Consider the following 20528-nt stretch of genomic DNA (forward strand, 5'->3'; position numbering starts at 1 on the left):
AGAAAAAAAAAAAAAAAAAAAAAACAAAAGAGCCACAGCTAGGCCGAAAGCTGTTCCTTTCGTTCCTGATCCTATTTTTTCCCTTATCCCATCGTTCGTCAACTCGAAGTGCGCGGCACTACTCTTTAACCCCCTTTCAAACTGGCTGGGGTTTCCCGCTACTTCATAACTTCCTTAAGTCTGTCGTTCCTTGTTGGACCCATCTGTCAATCGTGGTTCCCCGATCGCAGATTACCAGCCACATCTCCGCTCGCGAACTCCGAAACGGAGGGAAAAGCAAATCCTGACCTAGAATAAGTTCTGGCTTGCGTAACATGAGTCTTGTCGGGGATTCTGTGAGCAGTAGCAATCTTACCGAAGGCAATTGCAATCAATTTGTGGATGCATTGACCCGGTTTCTTCGTTTCTAGAAGCTCTTTGTCGGTGAGTCTTCAGCAATGATCATCGTTACATGTCGCGACGGGAGATCTCACAACCGTTCGCTAGTGCTCGAATAATTCCGCCAGTCCTGCACTCAACCAGACCACACCTAAGGACCTGCAGAACCATTGCGCATCTTCTTACCGTACTTCAATTGCGAAATTGTGTGCGACACGAAACTGCGCGAGGTCTGCCATTTCGCTATATTTCTGACGAGCAGAAGCAATGAAATAGTTGTCGACCGGATGACGGACACTGCATTAACTTTTAATCTTCCTTTCAACTTTAAACGTTGCAGTCGCCTTTACGCTCTCTCTCTCTCTCTCTCTCTGTGTGTGTGTGTGTGATCCAAGCAGAGCAAATTGATCAACACAGAAAAATACCACATTTAATATTCGGCGCCTCCACAGATTAGATTCTTGTTCTCCATATCTGTTTACGGAAGAAAAAAGTCTCTTTTTCCTTGATTACATACAAATGAGAATGAATCAGTCACGAGGTAAACGGGCTTCAGGAAGAGGAAAAGGGAGGGGTAGATCAAAGCAGGATATTGCAGGCCCAGAGCTCGATGTTGAAGCCCTTACAACGGGTCCGTTTGGGAGAGCCCCCGAGCCCGGAAAAGGAGATTTACAAGTAATTGTCTTGGTAAGTTTAGCCTATATTTCATGTTTAACATTTCCCATTCCCTAAATCACCGTTCTGTCCCAATTCACATGATGGTTTCGTATCCGAAGGACAAGGTCTTGTGGCTCTTGCCTAAACCACCCTCGGCGCTCCATCGTTTCCGCGGTATCATGCCACTCTTGGGATTCGACAGATAAGTTGAGCGCTAACTTTTCTCAACAGGGTCCAACAGGAGGCCCACGGGAGGATCGAGTCACGGGGCTTCTTGTCCGGTCGACATCAACCAGCTGGAGACCAGACACCGTGATTGCAGTCGATGCGGGAACCTTACTCAGTGGAATCATTCATATCCTAGAAACACGCAATGACATGGATGAGATGATAGTTCAGACTGGCCCGTTTACCGGAATGCCTTTACCTTTTCAGACTGCTCCAGCAAATGCAGCACACATCCTGCGAGAAGTCATTGGACCCATCTTGGTCACTCATCCGCACTTAGACCATTTCTCTGGATTCGCCATGAACTCACCAATTCTAGAGGCAACAAACGGTCCCAAGACAGTGGCTGCACTTCCTTCTGTCATCTCCGCTATCAAGACCCATATTTTTAATGAAGTGATCTGGCCAAACCTCTCAGACGAAGACGGCGGTGCAGGTCTGATCACCTACCAACGCTTGCAAGAGGGAGGCAACCCAAGGATGGGCCGGGATGAAATGAAAGGCTATACCCGGGCTTGTGAGGGCTTGTACTACAGGTGTTTTGGTGTCAGTCATGGGTGTACTAGGAGACACTATGCCCCGGAAGCCGAGATGCGGCGCTCGTTAAGTAACGCAATGTACCTGGGTGATCCATTTATGATGCGTTCGGCTTCAAGAGCCGCGATCTCTTTGACTCAAGAAGAGCCAGGGTAAGTTTGGTCCTTCGGATTTTACCCGTAGCACTAAATGAACGAATTACATAGGTACATGTCTCCGGCCATGCATAGACCCTCAAACCCGAGAGATACCTGGATGAGCGTTGAAAGCTCTGCATTTTTCATACGCGAACAAAACTCGGGTCGCGAGATTATCATTTTCGGTGACGTTGAACCTGATTCGATCTCAGTCGAGCCCCGCAACAGGCGTGTTTGGGAGGCGGCAGCTCCTCGTATAGCTTCAGGGAAACTACGCGCGATCTTTATCGAATGCTCTTATACTGATGATGTGGAGGATGAGTCCTTGTACGGCCATCTTTGCCCCCGACACTTAGTCGCAGAACTCAAGGTGCTGGCTAGCGAGGTTGTTAAGGTCAAATACCCAAGCGGCTTGGGGACTGGAAAACGCAAACGCCCTAGCAGAGAAACACCCGCAGACTCGCAGCCAACGAGCCCTAAGACTCGGCGGTCACAAGACGTGCTTCCCGGGGCTTCTACAACGGCTATTACCAGCGCCCCCCAGGCAGTGCCCGGCAGTTCCACTGACCCTTCTGGTACTGGGGCTACGGGAGCCCTGACTGAGGAGTCTAACTGGCCGCATGATGAGGCACCTTTGATTAACTTAAAGGTTTATCTCATTCACATTAAAGAAGACATGGATGGTGGCCCGTGTCCAAGTGATACGATCGTTACACAGCTTCGAGACCAGGCGGAGGCTGCTAATCTAGGATGCGAATTCCATGCTCCCAAACGAGGCGAGAGTGTTCAGATTTGATGGCGGCAGACCGACGAAGTTTCTATCTGATTTTCTGGGCCCCATGTACTCTGTACGAACTATGTTCACAGGCGCCATGCGACCCGGGACTGTGATATAAGAAAGTGCCTGTGTCTTCCTCATCATACCAGGAGGCTCCCCATACGCAGAGACTGATTCGCTCTATGATCTTGGTGTCACACGCATTGTTTTTGACGTAGGGCTGGGCCATCTTCTAAGTTTCATCGTTGCTCACCGATGTACATACGTTTGCTTTTCTCGGTGCTCTATCTATGTATGTTACGAAATGTTACGAAATAGTCCTTTCACGACTGGACAGCAAGCGCAATGTATCCACAGATTTTGACTGTTTTCAGTTTCCTTTACTGTTCATACTCGTGTTCTGATGTCTATAGTTTCAACAAGTACAACAATTATACTAAAGCTTTGGCGGCGGTACCAACACCTCTTCGTCGAGCAAGCAATGCACCATCGACTAGGTATTTTAAGTATAATCATTATAACAATCAACTATAGTGCCAAGTATAGAACAAGAAGGCAGTATAGAACGAACTTACCTACGATTTTACTCTCTTGCCGAAGCAATTACATCTTCCCACAGAGACCCTTCACCGTGAGGGATCCTCAGACCCGTGGATTGCTCACCCACCTGACCTTTACTAGACAATTGATTCTCAGGGAGATCCAGGATGGCCTCACCATCTCTAGCAAAAGCAATAAGATCCTCTTCAGTACCCCATTCACCCATAGCCATCAAACCAACGGGCACACGAGTATCCTGCACATACCCAGCAGGACAGTTGATAGCCGGACAACCGGTGAAATTAGCTAACCACACGTACTCCATATTGCGCACGGAGGACTTCCCGTCCGACAAGCCGCGCGAAAGGTCCGCCTCACCGTTAATCTTCCAGCCGGGGATGGGCGTACTGGGGGTGAGAATAAGGAGCGCGGGGTGTTTCCTGAACAAATAGGCGAGATGGCACATGATGATACTGCGGAGGCGCTGGGAGGCGAGGAAATCCTGGCCGGAAATCTGCCACATGCCCATGGAGACGAGGACCTTGTTGGGGGCTGATAGCTTGCCGATCTGGTCGGGGGTGAGGCCCGAGGCGATTTCCGTCATGATGGTGAGGACGTGGGCGCGCTGGCCTTCGGGGAGGTAAGGGATCGTGATGTCGATGACGTCGTAGCCTTGTTTGCGGTAGAAGTCTAGGGCTCGGTCGAAGACGGCGCGGACGGGAGGCTCAGCCCGGTCGATCCAGTCGCGGGCGATGCCGATGGTTTTGGTGCGCGGTTTGGAGGACCAGGCTTGCAGGGCGGTGAGGGGGTCGGGGAAAGATGCGGACGATGGGTCTTGCTCTGCGGGTGCTGGCGCTGCCATGATGCGGTATGCGAGGGCCAGATCGTCAATGCTGGCTGCCATGGGGCCGTAGACGCCGACTGTTTGCGCGAGGGAGACGGTTGGCGTCGCGCTAATGCGGCCATGTGATGGCTTCAGACCCCAGATACCACAGAAGGACGAGGGGATCCGGATTGAGCCTCCGCCATCTGCGCCCAGGGCGATGGGCACCAGGCCTGCGCTGACGGCGTAGCCGGACCCGCCGGACGAGCCGCCACAGTAGTAGTTGCGGTTATGGGGATTCCGAGGTGTTCCGTGATTGGGGTTGTTGTTATTGGTATCTGTGTTGCCGGAGTTAGCAACGCTGCTCTTTTACATGGGTAGCAAATATTATAGACATGGCTTACCCAGACCCAATTCGTGCATGGTCGTCTTCCCGACAATGGTTGCGCCGGCCTCTTCCCATTTCTTCACACACCATGACGTCCCCGTGAACTCGCCTGTGAAATCCAATTTACTCCCCAGGGTCCGTCGATACCCTTCAATATGCACTTCATCTTTCACGACAACTGGTACTCCGTCCAGCGGACCCAGCGGCTTCCCATCCTTGTATCTCTTTGTCGACGCCTCCGCCGCAGCACGAACTCGCTCGACCTGCGAATCTAGAAATGCAACGGAATGCTTGCCGGGAGGTTTCGCATCCCGACGGATTAGGGGCATCAGCGTTTCGGCCACGGCGATGGGGGTTAATTCGCCGGATTTATACAGCGCATGGTAATCGGCAGAGGTATAGTAACCCGAAAGCCCATTCCTTCTTTGAGTTGGGATGGGTAGTTCAGCTGGGGATAAGGAAATATTGAGCTTATTCTCGAGGACGGGGATAACGGTAGGATCGTAGCGGGCAGGGTACTGCTTTAAATGGGGGATATTGTGGATGATGTCGAAACCGGCATTGCGCCAGAAGTAACTTTGGATGAAGTTCACGTTGTGAATGCTGATTGGGATAAAATGTTAGTTGAAATCTCGTTACAGTGATCCATACCCCTCGTCCTTTTTTATTATCAATTTTTTTTTTTATTAAAAAAAAAAAAAAAAAAAAAGGGAGAAATGTTTGGTTGATATAAAGCTTACAGTGTAGCTCCGATAGCTAGAGGGAGGCCGCGAAAGACGGGGATCGATTGGTCTTCATTCTTGTAGGGGACGGACGGTCCTTCACGGACCTCGGGATAGTGGACAAACTGCGGTTGGGAACTCATCGTGAAATGTGGGCAATCTTTCGACCCCAGAGCTGAGAGGAACGTGAGAAAATGTAGCGATGATGGGTTTAAATCAGCTTGTTGATCAATCAAATGGACCGCGGTTCAGCATGTGGTCCAGCGCCAAGCCACCATGTCACATCATAAAGATCACCGATCGACTCCATTGATTTATTTATTTAAAGTTTAAAGTTCGTACTTGTACATATTTGTCCATGATTATTCTACACAATTATTATATAGGCAATTCTATGCTTTCACAGGCTGAGCTTGATGTTAGCTCTGTCCAGTGCCAATGCGACACCAGTTATGATGGCCACATATGCGATCAAGACCGCCATGGCATGCGCAGTGGTGACGTCGAGTGTGGGGACGCTCAAATTCACAGCCCCCGTGAGGAGATTTGCTACGAGAAACAATGCTAGTCCGTTCTTGTTGAAAGCTGACATGATGCGGCTTGTCGCAAATGAAGTCCGTTCAAGCTCGCCGTCCTTCCCAGTTTCCCGGTGGATGGAGGGAAAAAACGTACTCTCGAGGAGGCAGAAAAGGAAGAGTTGAGCATTGTTGAAGGCGGACACCCAGAGCACATAAGGCATGTTAGCCAGACGGCGCGAAACTGGGATGTTGGCCCCAAAACCCATCGCATACGTGGAATTAAATGCGAAAAGTGTGGTCCAAACCAGAGATTGCAGTCCCAGACTAATAAGCACACTCTTCCTGGCTTGTTGAGGCGACCGTGACGGCGACGTTCCGCGTGGGATGATTCTGATGCCAATCGCACGCCCAGCAAGGAAGATTGCAAGGTATCCCAGAAAGGAGAAAACACCTTCCCGATTTTTAGAAAGTAGATCCGGCCCACGGGGAGAGACAAGAATGTAGCCCTTGAGATCTGTTGATTCCAGGGCTACCTGATACAGGACCGCAATACCCAGGGACAGGATCTCGTAGGATGGAATGATTGTAGCTAGGGCGTCGAAGATTTCCACAAATGGGGGCAGGAGACCCAATGTGAAGAAGAAGTTCCAGTGCACTCCGTATTCTGTTACATGTTCTGCATAGTCGAGACCTTTGACGCTGTATAACCGGATCAACCCAAGTACGAGCAAAGGGATTGAGTGTCGTGTGGAGGTTGTCAACCTCTGCCACAGGGCAACCTTCTTAGAATGGCTGTTCCGACCTTTAAGAATTGAACGAGCAGAGACCACCCCGCTCGAAAATACAAACGATCCAACTCCAAGATCCATGAGAGATGTGCCCCAGTTCTCAGCCTTCGCGAACCGCCGAGGGAAGATGCGAAAGTCAACCGCTAAGATAGCAACGCATGTGATGACCATCATGGCGGCACGATATGTTGTGAGAAACGGGTGAACGGGCAATGGTTCGAACGAGTTAGATGCATGATTTGGGGCATTCGTCTTGGCTGCAGCTGATGGGCGCGGAGGTTTAGCTTTCTGTTGCGTGCGGGTAGGCGTCGAAGTGAAGAGTAGTATGAGAGCTGGAAGGGCTAGGAGGATATTTAGGGTCCATGGCGCAGATGAATAGAGTGTAGTTGCAAAGAGAATGGACAACACGTTCAGGAAGAAGTCGGTGACTAATGCCGGCGCACCATAGGGATTGAAGAAGGAAAGACGAGACTGGAGTACCGACCAGAGAAGAACTGAGGCCTGGTTGGTTTAAGTGTGTTAGCCGAGGCGCAACCATAGAGTGAGGTCAAGAGCGCCACTCACAGGAGCAACGAGGGTGACGGCGTTGATCTCCAGGATGCTTCCACCTGCGAGATTAGACACGAATGCCTCTTTTCGAGCTTTATAACTCGAATCCATGTTGCTGAGCCTGCGCGTTAAAGCTTCCTTTCTAGTAGCCCCCTCAATTCAATTCAGTTCTGGAGAATTAGATATAATCTCGTCGTCAGTCGACCCATACTAAGCGAGAAGCTGCACATTCGAGAGAGAAAAACTGTCGGATAATAAGATGACAACTATCGGAATGCATCGAAAAGCATATTCCTGTACATTACTGTACGGTACCCAGGTAAACAATGCAGGGGCGTGCGGGGCTGCCCATTGTTACAGTGTATGGTAATCAGATTACACCAGTTGCCTTTTCTCCTCTAGCAATTGTTCACTGCCCGCGGTTGATCGATCAATCATATTCTGCCAACTTCCACGCGATTCCCCATCGCTTTACTTGAACAAGCGAGCCTCTCAGACGCTGGCAATAGCCATAGCTAGACTGACTCGTTGGCATCATCTTCTTGAAACAAAAGCCGCGCTGCTCAATTAATTCTTGCTTGGACAACCTCACAGCGAAGAATATCTCGTCAAGCCGGCATTTGATGGCATAGAGGGTCGGAGAGAAAAAAAGGCCAAGGGGTGAAGCAAAAAGAAACTAACTAACTTAAAGGACCCCTCTCGTACTTAACTTTCCTCTTAGCATCAAGTCATGACTCGTGTCCACCAACGTTGGGTTTATTTTATTTTTGTTTTTATTTTTATTTTATTTTATTTTATTTTATTTATTTATTTCCGATCGCTTTTGATCTCCCAGGTCGCATACCATGGGACATATGGCTGGCTACACACCCTGTCTACGTAAGAGACACGAGATACTAAGGGATAACAGTCCCATAAGCCTTTGATCATGATAGTGTCGACCATCGAACGGAGGTAGATTCTCTAGTTCAACACTAGGCTTGGAGCCTGCATCCCAGAACCAACTTACCATGAACCAGTTCCGTGGAGGATGGTCAATGATTGGTACGGGAGCGACGCTACCCTTGCTTTCTGATGGTCAGAAATAGTGACTAACGTTAATAAACCATGAGATTAGAGGCTGGATTATATTTGAAACAGGGAGGCTTCTCAAAATATCCATGTCTGTCATTCACACAAAACCACCTGTCGATTCCGAACACCGCGAAGTCGATCATCGTCGATTTCCAGGAATGTAAACGACCACTTTCGCCAACAAAAAGGCGCAGATGCTGTTAGGCTATTCTGAAATGTTGTGCAGCAATGATAGGGGCCCACCACACACGGCATTAATACAACATCCACTGCATGCTATTGTTTAGACAAACATCACTTGCGCACTCTGGGGTATTCTCGGCACTGTCTATAACATCGGGAACACAACAATATTTTCCTTGATACCTCGCTGTTAGTATACGTCATATGTGACATATACTTCGTAAAGGAGATTCAGAAATTGATCTCGGGGACAAATGATTCGGAGATTTCAAATAACCGAACGGGTCTGTGGAAAAAAAAAAAAGGGGGGGGCCTCAAAAAAAAAAAAAAAGAAAAGAAAAGAAAATAAAAAGGTGGGATCTCTTAATGTACCCCCATCGATTATGAATTCTAGACTACTAACCGTCGTAGGGACATTTGTGGGTGCGTCATGCATCGATTAGGCCTCCTGTTGACTGCGCCGCACCCAAAAAGAGAAATAGGAATTTCTTTTTTCTTTTTTCTTTTTTGACCACCCCTTCGTTTTCCCCATCCCTTGGTCATTCTCCCCAGTACTAAGGACGATTTCTTATGGAGGATTAACTTAACTCTCGGGATCTTGTTGGTCCAACAAACTTCTGCCGCCTCTCGATGAGCTAGGGCAACCTTTATGGTCCCTCCAAATCTTTTCCGCTTCGGCCCAACGAATCGTAGTTAGACTTGAACGAGTCCATTCGCAAGTGGAGTCGATCTACTTGCCTCGTGGTCAGCACCACCCATGGTTTCATGGCTCCGTCCAAGATCCGAGAGGGCTACACCCACGCTCAAGTTTGGATACAGCCTTCCATGTTGGGCGTAGGAAAGTGATCCGGCTTGTGGCGCTAAGATGGATGACGTACGATTCGTTGAATCTTATTGACCAAAGAGCTTCTCGTTCATCTGGCTATCGCCAAGACTGGCAGATCCCAGGGAATCACTCGCTCTTTTCAAATAAAGGGCTGATGATCGTTTCTGATGCATTCCACACCTCGTGGGCAAGTGGGCTTAAGTGTGGGAAACCCTTACGCGCGAAATATGGCAGGCTCCTTCCTTTTTTCGCAGGGGGGGAACAAGACCCGAACCGTCCTTTACGGTTCTGGGTGTTTCAAATGCCGGTAAAATTCATCGGTGGAAACAATATCAAAGTTTCCTGTGGCTCTGGATGATTTTCTTGGAGGTGTTGAGCCAGCCTCACCATGTGGCCTGGGGTTCCTCGGGTCCACCTGTTGATAGATTCTGTCTGTACGGCTATCGGCTCGATAAAAGTTCAAGAAGACCGAAGTTCTCTCTGAAAGCAATGCCAGCCAGCCCATTTCGATACATGGGTAGCGCGGCGCAGTATCACTATGCATGACTGGCTCCGGCCTATCAGAAAGACTCCAGCGTCAAGCAACCCCGTCTATTAGCTAGGGTAGTAGGTAAGGGTGCCGGGGGATTGCTAATTGCAAATTAGAACAGAACTTGTAGGTCGGGAGGGCCGGAAAATGCACATAGCATCGCGCCAGACCCATAGTAATATCTTGTTGGAGGAAAGGCGCTACACCCGTCGTAATCGACGCCCCCTCTTACAGGGTTTTCTGTCCTCTGCGCACGCCCATTGGCGTTCTTCACGGCCGAGGGACCGTTGTTTAACAGGGGGATTTTATTGTTGGGAGCTCATCTGCTCGGGTATCGACCCTTACTCTTAGCGACAATCTGGAGACCCAAGCTACTATTAGGTATTTTAGGCCCAGAATGTGCCTAGTTCCAAAAGTACCCGGCCAGATGAGGCTTTGCGGGCTCACCTTCCCGCAAGAACGAGCCTTTTTCGTGGCCGTCACAAAAAAACGAAGGATACAACTTCTCCTCTATCCACCCGCTTTCTATCAAGTGGTTCTTCCCTCGTTCGCTTGGGCATGCACACCATATTTTAGTGCGATCCACGCACATGGCACAACCATAGTCGCATCCTGAGGTCCTGGATGATACGATCCCTGTAGCCTGCCCCAGAAACTGGGATGTATCACATTCATCTCTTCGATGTTTATGCTTGTCATCCTCAAAGGACGCGCTACCCCCACCCTCGGACACTCAGTCGGCTACTGTAGCAAGCACATGATGGCTTCCATCCCAGACCCCCAGCCTAAGAAACGAGAGTCCCGTGCTGGGACGCGAAAGGTGACGTCTCTCTCGGCAGAACAACTCGAAAGAAAGCGCGCCAACGATCGGGAGGCCCAAAGGACTATTCGGCAACGGACAAAGGAGCATATCGAACGCCTGGAGCACCAAGTAGCGGAGTTAAAATTGAAAGGGGAACAATATGATCATGTTGTCCGAAGAAACACTGCCTTGGAAAACGAGATCAGGGCTTTAAAACAACAGCTAGCTTTGGCAAGAAGCGGACAAGCCTATTCAAGCCCAGGTGTGTGATATCGTCCTTGCCGCTTGTCATGTGGTGCGGTTACAATGCGACCATGGCTGACCGTCTCTGGAGCAGCCGAGGGCTCATACAATACCCCTTCCGGGCCAGTGCTTCCTTCTCAATTCACAGAATCCTTGAGAGTAAATCCAGTTTCCAGGACTCCATCGGCTCTTTCGGCATCCAGCCAGGTCTCTGTTGCGCCTGACTGGCAACAATACGGTTCCACAGGGTCACCTTCTATCTGTGAATCGTCGGACGCAGATTACTCGAATAGGGTAGAACCTTTTATGTTCGAAGGCCAGTTACAAACGTCGAACCCGATGGCTGTTGCAGCACCCCAAGCCAGCTTTAATCGCCCCGGTGGTCGTCCTCCTGATTCCAATTTCCACTCATATTCACACTTGTACCCAGGAGGTGGTCCCAGCCAAGTACACCGAGGCGAGCATCCACACAACCCTCAACACGTCGTGCAATGTACGACGAGTCAACGATCAATGTCCGTGCCAACTATTCCATCAGAACGGGACCTTCGTGGGTATCCCGTTATTCACGCCGCCCAACAATACCAACAAGTCCCGGAACAACCCCCAAGAAACGATTACAGCTATGACTGGGATCGTCGACAGTGATTCCGTTGGCAGGTGGTCATTAAAGGTGGTATTTTTTAGTTGAGACCTAAATACCTACGAACAAATTTGCCACCGGTACCCAGTACGCGATGAGTATATCCGTGTGGTTGACGCACGACACAAACATTCGACCTTCTGTACCGGCCTGTCCATGGGCTATCAATGCCTACGCTGGTCTTAACCGCCCCTTGCCGTGGTAACTAACTTTTCTTCTCTACTGTCGGCTCAAATGCATGGAAGGCCCTTTGAATGGCGCCTTGCTCACTATCGCTATGGGTCCTCCAGACTCAGCACTACACACTATAGCGGGCTATATTCTCTTATCATAAAAGTGATAGCCTGGAGTATAATACCTATAAACTGATCAGTCACCCGCCTGACGGAAATGATTAATGATAACTGCCAAACCATTTACATTACGAAGTCTTGAAATGAATATGTTCTGTATTCCGGTGCAGGGCTCTCGGGCATTCACGATACCTCGAATACCTACTAGGTTTCCCCTGGGTTTTCTTTTCTTTTTTTTTTTTTTTTTAAGAACACAGTATGAGCTCTGCAATGAGGGAAGGAATTATACAGTAAAATCCATCGGCATATGTCCCGGTGCTGACGCCTTCGACCCCACCAAAGGCCAAATTTAAAGTAAGGGACAGAGTAGCCTTATCGAGGGGTTCGACTTATCAGATAAAACCTATCACATCACTCTACAGCAAAAGTCTGTTTATAAATAGAATGTTCAACTGCCGGTTTTTTTTTTTTTTTTTTTAAACCAAATGCTAGTTTATCATACAAACTGTTCATAACTCTAATATCAGCAGAAGTGTATCATGTATCTTGTGGTCATCAAGCGACTACATCCCTCAAAGACACAGGCCAGGTATCTAGCAAAATCAAGAATAACAGGGATCCACATTTAGTTAGTTTTAGTTAGTATACTGCTTCTGCAGAAGTTTCGCGATGGTCTGCAGCTGGATATTGCTGGTTCCTTCATAGATAGCGCCGATCTTGCTATCACGGAACATCTTCTCTGCGATACCCTCGCGCACAAAGCCCATTCCGCCCATCCATTCTACTGCAGAGCCGGATACGCGGCCTGCAACCTGTGATGCGTAGAGCTTGGCCATTGCGGCGTCCTGGACGAAATCTTGACCTGCTTCCTTCTTGCGTGCGGCGTTATAAACTAAAGCACGTGCTGCAGCAATTTCGGTGTAGGCCTGAGCCAACTGATGCTGCATGCCTTGGAAAGTTCCAATGAGCTGACCAAACTGACGGCGGTCGTTCCAGACATAGCTGTCGTCGAAAGTTAGTAAAAGTTCTTCTGCATGATGTCAAAAAAAGCACGTCCGAGCTGTCCTTACCGAGCAGCATTCTCCCAGGCACCCAGTGCCAACCCAGTCATCTGAGCAGCAATACCAATGCGACCCTCGTTAAGAACGCTGATGGCGTATTTGTAGCCCTGTCCTTCTTCACCCAGGAGGTTGCTCTTGGGAATCACCACGTCGTCGAAGTTGAGCACGCAGGTGCTGCTGGCGCGGATGCCCAACTTCTTCTCCTTCTTGGCAATAGAGAACCCTGGTGTATCCTTCTCGACAATAAATGCAGTGATACCTTTGTACCCTTGGCTGGGGTCAAGGTTGGCGAAAACGATAAATACACCAGACTCCATAGCGTTGGTGATCCACATCTTCGAACCATTCAGCTTATATCCATCGGCAAGTTTCTCAGCCTTGGTCTGCAGAGCGAAAGCATCCGATCCAGATGCAGGCTCAGACAGACAGAATGAGCCCACAGTGCCGGTGGACAGCTTGGGCAGCCACGTCCGCCTCGCCTGGGCATCACCATATTTCATGATAGCCGTGTTCACGAGTGTGTTGTGAACATCGACCATGACACTGACGCTAGGGTCAATCCTTGCCAGTTCCTCGATCGCCACGATGGCGGATGTAAAGTTCATGCCCGCTCCACCGTATTCCTCGGGGACCTCAATACTCATCAACCCTTGCTCGAACAGCTGCTCGACAATGGCGGGGTCCATGGCTTCCGCCTCATCCATGTCTCGGACCTTAGGTCCAATCTGCTCCTGAGCGAACTTTGACACTGTGTCGGCCATCATCGACTCTGTTTCGGACAGAAGGGTGATTGGGGTTGGTGTCAGAGTGGACAAGTCGACATCCCGCCGGCGGGATGTGGTAGAGAATGCATGTGTACTGTACATTCAATGGTAGTTAGTGATGACATGCACATACATTTTGAGAGTCTATGCTATTGGACAAAGCAGTCGTGAGCAAACCACTGGGGAAACACACCTCCGAGCTAAATGAGAGGGCAATGGCCGTCTTGCGGCCATGCGGAAGGAGGGAGTAGTCCGGCACAAAGGCCGCAACGCACGGGTGATGGACGCCATCGCAGGGGACTGAAATAGGTAAGTTAAGACTAGCTAGAGGCACGGAATCAAATGCTTGACTGCACAGAAAAGAGGGGGGAAAGGAAAGAGAGGAGAAGTGAGCTGGGGAAGAAGAGGGTGTTGGAGCGAAATCACGAGGGCGCCGCAGATGAACCTCGGTTAACCGCGGCCCCAGCATGTAAGCTTGCTTGCTTCCCCATGGGTTGCCCGCGGCCTTACTTTCAATGGCCCGCGGGACCAGAATTTCCTCTTCATGATCAATTTCGCTTTACTACGGAACGAAGATAATCTTCCGGTGATTTGTTTTCATGTCATGATCTACTCCATTTATTCAACATTGACTACTTTCTCTGGATCGAACGCCTTCGACTGAGCGAAGTAGTACCCCCTCTGATTCGCCACAAGTCGTTTCCCAGTCTTGTCATCTATGAAATCGCAATTGTAGTGCGTATGTCCAAATGCCCAGAGACACACTTGAGTATTCTTCCAACATGGTTCTTCTGCGATGTCCGTTGCGAACCCTGAAGAGATGGGGCTGTTTGCATGCACGGGGTCAACAGCCGCTGCGGCAAGGGTTGGACTATGATGACTGAATATCACTATCTTGCGACGGGGTTCCAACTTCACAATATGAGAAACCTGATCGTTAAGCCATGTTCGGTCCGCCTCATGAGCGGCGCAATGGGCCTCAACCGTCCAATCCTCAATGTGATAAAAATCATTAAGGCCAAAGCTAACATGAGTTTCTTGACTCTTGGGAACTCTGGAGTATAGTATGCAGCCCAGAACGGTGATGTGAGGGGAGATATCGTAGCGTGCCTGATCCATAAACACAAACTCCCCCAGGAGCTGACCTTCTTGCGTTCGTTTCTGGTAAATGGTGTTAGAGAATTTTTGCATTCTTTCCCTCGCAGTCGTCCAACTGGAATGGTAAGGCTCATGGTTTCCTAAGAGGAAAAAGACGATCTGAAACTTTTGAAGCTGAGCTTCAAGAAAGATAAACAAACCATCGTCTTTGACATTGCCGATATCGCCCAGAAGCGCCAGGTAGGGCGCTTTGGGAGCGATGTCAAATAAATCGTACGCCTTGGGGGCTTCTAGGTGGAGGTCAGACAGGATCTGAAAAGACGCCATTCGATGCCAAGATATCTATGTTCTTGAGAGCTGATGTTAAGCGCCACTAATACTGAAAAACTGGAGCTTGTGACTGAAATAGCACTGCCTAGTAGCTACGTGGTGCTGTTGGGAAAAATCGCATCTCTGGTTTGCGGAAGAATCCCCGACCAGCAAGAGGCACATCCAGCGAACAACAGATACAGAATATTCAGGAATGTCCCAACAGAGACGAAATATTCACATGCAAATTGTTGGTGAAGTTTGTTTCCATTTGCTTCAAGCCACTCATGGCACAGAAGACGATCGAACCGGTGGCGGTGCATTCTTCATGACCCTGTGGCGCAGCAATGTTGAGACCTGAAAGGGGTAATTAACTAAAAGGGGTGACCCAATGCTTATCTAATCAAGAGTACAGTGTCACTTTGACAACGTCATTGGCTATGACGACGCGCCCCTCCAGGAAGACCAAGACTTCTCTTGACAGAGATATATTGTTGCCTCTGTCCTCCAGAGATTGAATACCTCTTGATACTCTTTTTCACAGCTACATTATCCTCAGTGACTTCTTGCTTGGAGATAATCACGCCAGAGCATTCCGTCTTTCTTTACACTAACGACTGTTATCATTTTCCCCGCAGTACCAACAGACCCCCGCTTTAGGTAATAAACAGGGGTACAACGTTATCTCAGACTCTATCAATATCATGTCGGGCACCGCTCATGACCCTCGCCTTCTCTACAGTGTCAACAACATAACTGCTTTCCATATCCAAAATGGCGAAGAATCCGAGCTCACCCCATCAGGGCCTCAAACCCTTTCCCTTTTAATGGTTCCGACAAGTACTTCTACACCTCAGAGCTCTCACGATGCGCCAGCAGAAGAAGATTTCTATCTTCATCTTAACCTCCCTCCGGAGTTGGATCTGGCACTTCCAGCCTCTACACAGATCTATCACCAGCCGCCGAACAGCTATTTGATCCCCCGCTGGGATTTGGGTCCAGATGCAGGCGCGTTCATTCGCATACAATTTCCGGCCATTGGGAGCGGCCCTGATAAGGTATCTCAGGAAGATGTGGATACTTTTGAGACCATTCTGGCACAGTGTACCGCATTCCTGGAGCGCGCAGCCCCACCAAAAGACCATGCTCCGTACAACCCAGCAGACTTTGCGCCAGGTGCAGGCTATGTCTCGTCCACGAGTCCTGATCGGAAGGACCCTCATGGGCGGATAGTGCTTGTTGATGAAGAGGATGGCAGTGTTGTTGGTGAAATGGAAGGGTATGATGTTGTTGAGAAACCTGGCGTGACGCCTGGCTCTAAGCGTAAGTCAGCCATATTCTCTGTAGGCGTGACCCATGCTTAACTTTTCATTAGGGCCTGTGGAGGTAGAACTCCCTGCAGAAGGCGAAGGTAACAAAGTTAGTGTCAGTAACGTGTCTGAGGAATACTTGCAGATGGCCCGGCACCCTGCGTATAAGAACTCAACACTGGTCCAAACTTCTGCTACGGCCTCTCGTCTGATCGTGACTGGTTCTTCATATGTTGCCAATATGATGACTAGTGGGGCCGAAACCTTTACCCAAAAAACCAAACCTAACCCAAAGCCAATGACTTTCTCTGAGGCTACTCACTCAAGGGTTCGTAAGGTTGGGAATTTCACTCATGGTGCCGCCGGCCTCTCAGCCAAGACTGTTGGCCAGGTTGGTAAGGTTGCGCAGAACTTCGGTGCTTCGTTGACCCGTCGCAACCCCGATGCAAGGCGCAAAGGCGACAAGGCAGTGAACGGCGACTACAAGCCGGGCATACTAAACAAATCAATGATCGCATTCTCGACACTGGCGGACGGTATTGAGCAAAGTGCCCGCACCGTACTAACCCACGGCTCTGCTGCTGCCAGTACGATGATCGGGCATCGGTATGGAGCTGAAGCTGGCGCCGTGGCGAGCGATTTGACTGGGGGTGTGAAGAATGTCGGACTAGTCTACATCGATGCCACGGGGGTCAGCCGTAAGGCAGTCCTCAAGTCCGTAGCTAAGGGTATGGTTGTCGGGCGCATGCGCAACGGAAAGCAAGTTCTAGTCGGTAGTGGTGACGGCGGAGATGTGCCCCCGGCTGCAGGAGGTCGGAGCAATAACACCTCAGGACGGGATCCCGTTGCCAGACGTCCATCTCCCACCCCTACACCACCGCCCGCCTATGGTGCTCCGAACACAACGTCGCTCGGTGGAATAAGCATGTCAAGGGGCAAAAATTGAATAATACATGATAACGATATACAGGGATTTAGGCATAAATCTTGACTTTCTATTATTTTGTTTTCTTCATTTTGTTTTTGAAGAATTGAAGTTAAATCCTGTGGTCATCATTTCATGATCTTCTTGTCACTTGGAGCTTGATGTCAGTTAGAGCGGGCTTAAATGTTTTAAAGTTGAAATTCCTGTACATACCTATTATGGAACATACTTTATGTCCAAGAGTCATATTAGATATTCGAAAAGAACTATCCGTTTTAAGCATTGAACCCGAGAAGTTTCTTGAATATTTCTTCTTCGCTTTGCCCTGTCATGTGGAGAGTAGTAGGTTGCCTTGATCGAGGCCCACTCTCAGCCTATCAATGGTTAAGTACGGAATACGGAGCACGGAATACGTAGATGTATCTCGGAATCTCCGCATCGTTACTTACTGGGTGGATACCTCCAATACTAAGCTACGTAAGAGAAATCTTCACCGCAGTAGGGTCCAAATGTTCAGCCAATATCCGAGTAGAAACATATTCCATTGGCAAGGTGTGGGCAGAAAGCAGAATTCATAGACTTGCCACTCCTGAAATGGACACAGCTCGTATAGTTAGTTTTGTATTTATCTAACCTTTACAGTAAGCATGGCAATAAGTTTCTTTACTGAAAGTACTACCTGGTTTATGCGATGGTGGGAAACTCTGAAGGGCCCGAGGCATGGGCTCTGAAAGAACTGCAATATTTAGAAAACCATCTATTGCCTTGACCTTCAAAAGACCCTTATATAAGGGTCCGTTATCTTGCGTTTGTAATTAGCTTTAATCAAATGCTTTCTATCCTACCAGGTGAGTGCCGTATGTTTCATTTGAATCTCTTCTACTGACTATAATTAGAAAGTGTCTCAGCATGAAAACCACTGTCATATCTATCCTCATCCTCTCCTTTTTCTCCTCCAACGTTGCAGGTGTGAAGCCTTCCCACAGTCTGCCAGCAGCCCGAACTTCATTCTTTGGTCCCTAAAGAGCTCCCGCCTATCCCAGGTGTAAGTCAACCAAGCCACGAGATGATCATAGATCCCATAACTGACTGTAGGAAAGACCTGCCTCGTAGTGATGGTACCAGCAAAGCCAACTGAAAAACAGAGGCAAGTATGTAAAGCTGTAGAAGGAGCGGAGTACAAGGCAGGATTCCACATACCTAGCAAAGTCTACGAAGAGCCTTGTGATGCTCAATCTCCGGTAAGTGAGCCGTTGGTATTTTCTTTGTTGTCTGTTGATTAACCGTAGCAGTGTATTAATTCGGGAAACGATTGCTTTATTAGACTAGTTCATGTACCAGGGGGCCCCAATCGTGCTGCTACAAGGAAGATAGTGGGAGCAACATGCCGTTGAAGAGGTTCAAGGAGAATAATAAGAGATCGAAAGACAAAAGGAGAACACCAGTTGGTAGGAAACTGGATGCACTAGGGTTAAGTATCACATACATAGTTGAAGGGATTGGATACGTTTAACCATGTATACACATAATGTGTAATGGCTGTGCAACTCCTTGAAAGGGAATCTTATCTTTGTATATAAAGATGATATAAAACAAACGACTGGTCGATTCTGAAAATAAAATCTGCTTGTATAATAAGAAATTGACACCCTAAACTAGTCATGCATGGCTGTAACATTTTTCTATGAGCAGCAGCTTCTTATAATAGGCACCGACGCTTCTATAGGGTTTCGTGTGAGTGCTGAGGGACCGCAGGCCTATTGGCATTTGTCTGTTGCCCGTACTAGGGCGACCCTGGAGGCGAAAGTTTAAAGGTCGGCTAATCCGAGATTGCCCTGGACCGGACGGAGTAAATTTAAGTGGGATTGAGGATGGAAAAGTACAACACAATGTTTCCACTGAGAGATGTATGATGGCCTGTTGATGACGAATTTCTCTGACTATATGCTTTGCGTGTGCTCCGTATACCTCGCTATTCATCTCCTTTATTGGAATGAACTGCTCTGAATGCTGGGATATCCTTGCTGGAGAGACCCAGCCCTGTGTATTTTATACACCACTGTTGTGCACGTATAAATACCTATGCAATACTGGTGTCAATTCTCATTCACCGAGCGAAAGCTCATGCTGAATTATGACAGGGAACCTTAAACCCGGAACAATGGAGATCTACTGTGGAATGCGGGACTTAAAGAATGAAGATAAGATAGATCGAAAATATGATCGATAAACCAAGGGATATAGAATTTAAGCTCGCGAAACCATCAAGATTCCGATTAGTTAACCATCCATTCAAGCACAATTGGTGGGCAGAAAGAACTCTGGGTCAGTGACACCCCTACCATGGTTGAGGCCGGAGTGGAGGTTGGGGGGTAAAGGGGGTTGGACGGTTGGACTGTTGTCATAGATACTGCTCGGTTTGGGCTTTCTATTTGCTGTAAGTCATTCGTTAGGGTAAGATGAAATAGCAGGAGACTAAAACCCAGTTGAGAAACACAAGAAATATGCAAGTCAACATCAATCATAATAAATCCCTGGGTTGGAAGTGGCAGGGGTACGGAGGGCGCCGAACATGTAACCCCGTCTCAAGGACCAATCAAAACCGGCGGAATCATCGCATTGGCGCTTCAAGATGACGATCGGCTCGCCCCAGAGGCTCTAGTGAACTTGCCGTCCCGGGAGATGAAACAGTGGTTCGCTTTACCCCTGATGACTTGGCAACCCTCATTTCCCTTGGTCGGTCTAATTTGAAGACACAAGTCGGAATCTAAATTATGGTTCTCTTTAAAAGAAACAAAAAAAAAAAAATCATCATTGTTAGTGGAGGTGATATGTGTCTCCATTCCGTGTGTGATGTACAAGACCTACATATTATTCCTGTAATCGCAACGTACATTGTGGATGCAGTGGGGTGGATAAAGTGAAGTACCTATTAGTTCCCCATCTTGGGACCTGTTGATAGGTAACGGTTATTAGGAAGCCTTCATGCCTCAGGACGTAGCAAATGTTGTCTGACGACACCCCGGATATTAATCGCTATAAATATCTTTGGGTTAGCGCCTATATTATTCCCAGCCCATCAAGGTAAGGGACAAGAACACGTTCAGGCGCTTGAGAATAATAGATAATCAGGTCATGTTTGCTTTCGGGAATCTTGACTCTCGAAAACCAGAGAAACAGCAAGTGGATTATCCTACATTATCCACTCAACTATTCCAGGAACGGCATTCTAAAAGATACTGGTCCATATCCAAGGCCCGGAGATTGAGAATCATCTTTTCCGGTTTATCACAATTACTGGAATGACTTGAACAATTATATAGACTCTCAAACCATGTCATAATCATGATCAATATAAGTCGTTAGTTGATTGTTGGATCCATTGACCCGCTGGGGGTGACTGACTGGCTTTTTCTTTTTTTTTT

General features: G+C 48.5%; 6 protein-coding genes across 6 annotated transcripts; 3 read left to right on the forward strand and 3 right to left on the reverse strand.

Annotated features, from left to right (window-relative positions):
• Positions 1 to 624: 624 nt before the first annotated feature.
• On the forward strand, positions 625 to 2897 carry pdeA (3',5'-cyclic-nucleotide phosphodiesterase PDE1). Its single transcript, XM_032077671.1, has 3 exons — positions 625 to 1065; positions 1267 to 1952; positions 2007 to 2897. The coding sequence occupies exons 1-3, from the start codon at positions 898 to 900 to the stop codon at positions 2731 to 2733; spliced, it is 1581 nt and encodes a 526-aa protein (XP_031920797.1). The 5' UTR covers positions 625 to 897; the 3' UTR covers positions 2734 to 2897.
• A 224-nt stretch (positions 2898 to 3121) lies between these two features.
• Positions 3122 to 5374, reverse strand: BDV27DRAFT_81482 (amidase). The gene is made up of 3 exons (XM_032077672.1): positions 5207 to 5374; positions 4483 to 5069; positions 3122 to 4416 (listed from the first exon to the last, which is right to left on the reverse strand). Exons 1-3 carry the CDS (start codon positions 5329 to 5331, stop codon positions 3299 to 3301), a joined length of 1830 nt encoding a protein of 609 aa, XP_031920798.1. The 5' UTR covers positions 5332 to 5374; the 3' UTR covers positions 3122 to 3298.
• Positions 5375 to 5467: 93 nt separating this feature from the next.
• gwt1 (putative GPI anchor biosynthesis protein Gwt1) lies at positions 5468 to 7470 on the reverse strand. Its single transcript, XM_032069325.1, has 2 exons — positions 7059 to 7470; positions 5468 to 6995 (listed from the first exon to the last, which is right to left on the reverse strand). The coding sequence occupies exons 1-2, from the start codon at positions 7152 to 7154 to the stop codon at positions 5589 to 5591; spliced, it is 1503 nt and encodes a 500-aa protein (XP_031920799.1). The 5' UTR covers positions 7155 to 7470; the 3' UTR covers positions 5468 to 5588.
• A 2867-nt stretch (positions 7471 to 10337) lies between these two features.
• BDV27DRAFT_151096 (uncharacterized protein) lies at positions 10338 to 11391 on the forward strand (the record flags this gene model as incomplete). Its single annotated transcript, XM_032071325.1, has 3 exons — positions 10338 to 10719; positions 10795 to 11250; positions 11312 to 11391. 3 exons carry the CDS (start codon positions 10338 to 10340, stop codon positions 11389 to 11391), a joined length of 918 nt encoding a protein of 305 aa, XP_031920800.1.
• An 880-nt stretch (positions 11392 to 12271) lies between these two features.
• Positions 12272 to 14886, reverse strand: BDV27DRAFT_151097 (acyl-CoA dehydrogenase/oxidase; the record flags this gene model as incomplete). Its single annotated transcript, XM_032071326.1, has 4 exons — positions 12272 to 12638; positions 12707 to 13555; positions 13655 to 13761; positions 14098 to 14886. The coding sequence occupies 4 exons, from the start codon at positions 14884 to 14886 to the stop codon at positions 12272 to 12274; spliced, it is 2112 nt and encodes a 703-aa protein (XP_031920801.1).
• Positions 14887 to 15365: 479 nt separating this feature from the next.
• Positions 15366 to 17390, forward strand: BDV27DRAFT_138827 (senescence-associated domain-containing protein). Its single transcript, XM_032069326.1, has 2 exons — positions 15366 to 16191; positions 16244 to 17390. Exons 1-2 carry the CDS (start codon positions 15573 to 15575, stop codon positions 17122 to 17124), a joined length of 1500 nt encoding a protein of 499 aa, XP_031920802.1. The 5' UTR covers positions 15366 to 15572; the 3' UTR covers positions 17125 to 17390.
• Positions 17391 to 20528: the final 3138 nt, after the last annotated feature.

The sequence above is a fragment of the Aspergillus caelatus genome, assembly GCF_009193585.1.
Source record: "Aspergillus caelatus strain CBS 763.97 unplaced genomic scaffold BDV27scaffold_411, whole genome shotgun sequence".
Taxonomy (NCBI): domain Eukaryota; kingdom Fungi; phylum Ascomycota; class Eurotiomycetes; order Eurotiales; family Aspergillaceae; genus Aspergillus; species Aspergillus caelatus.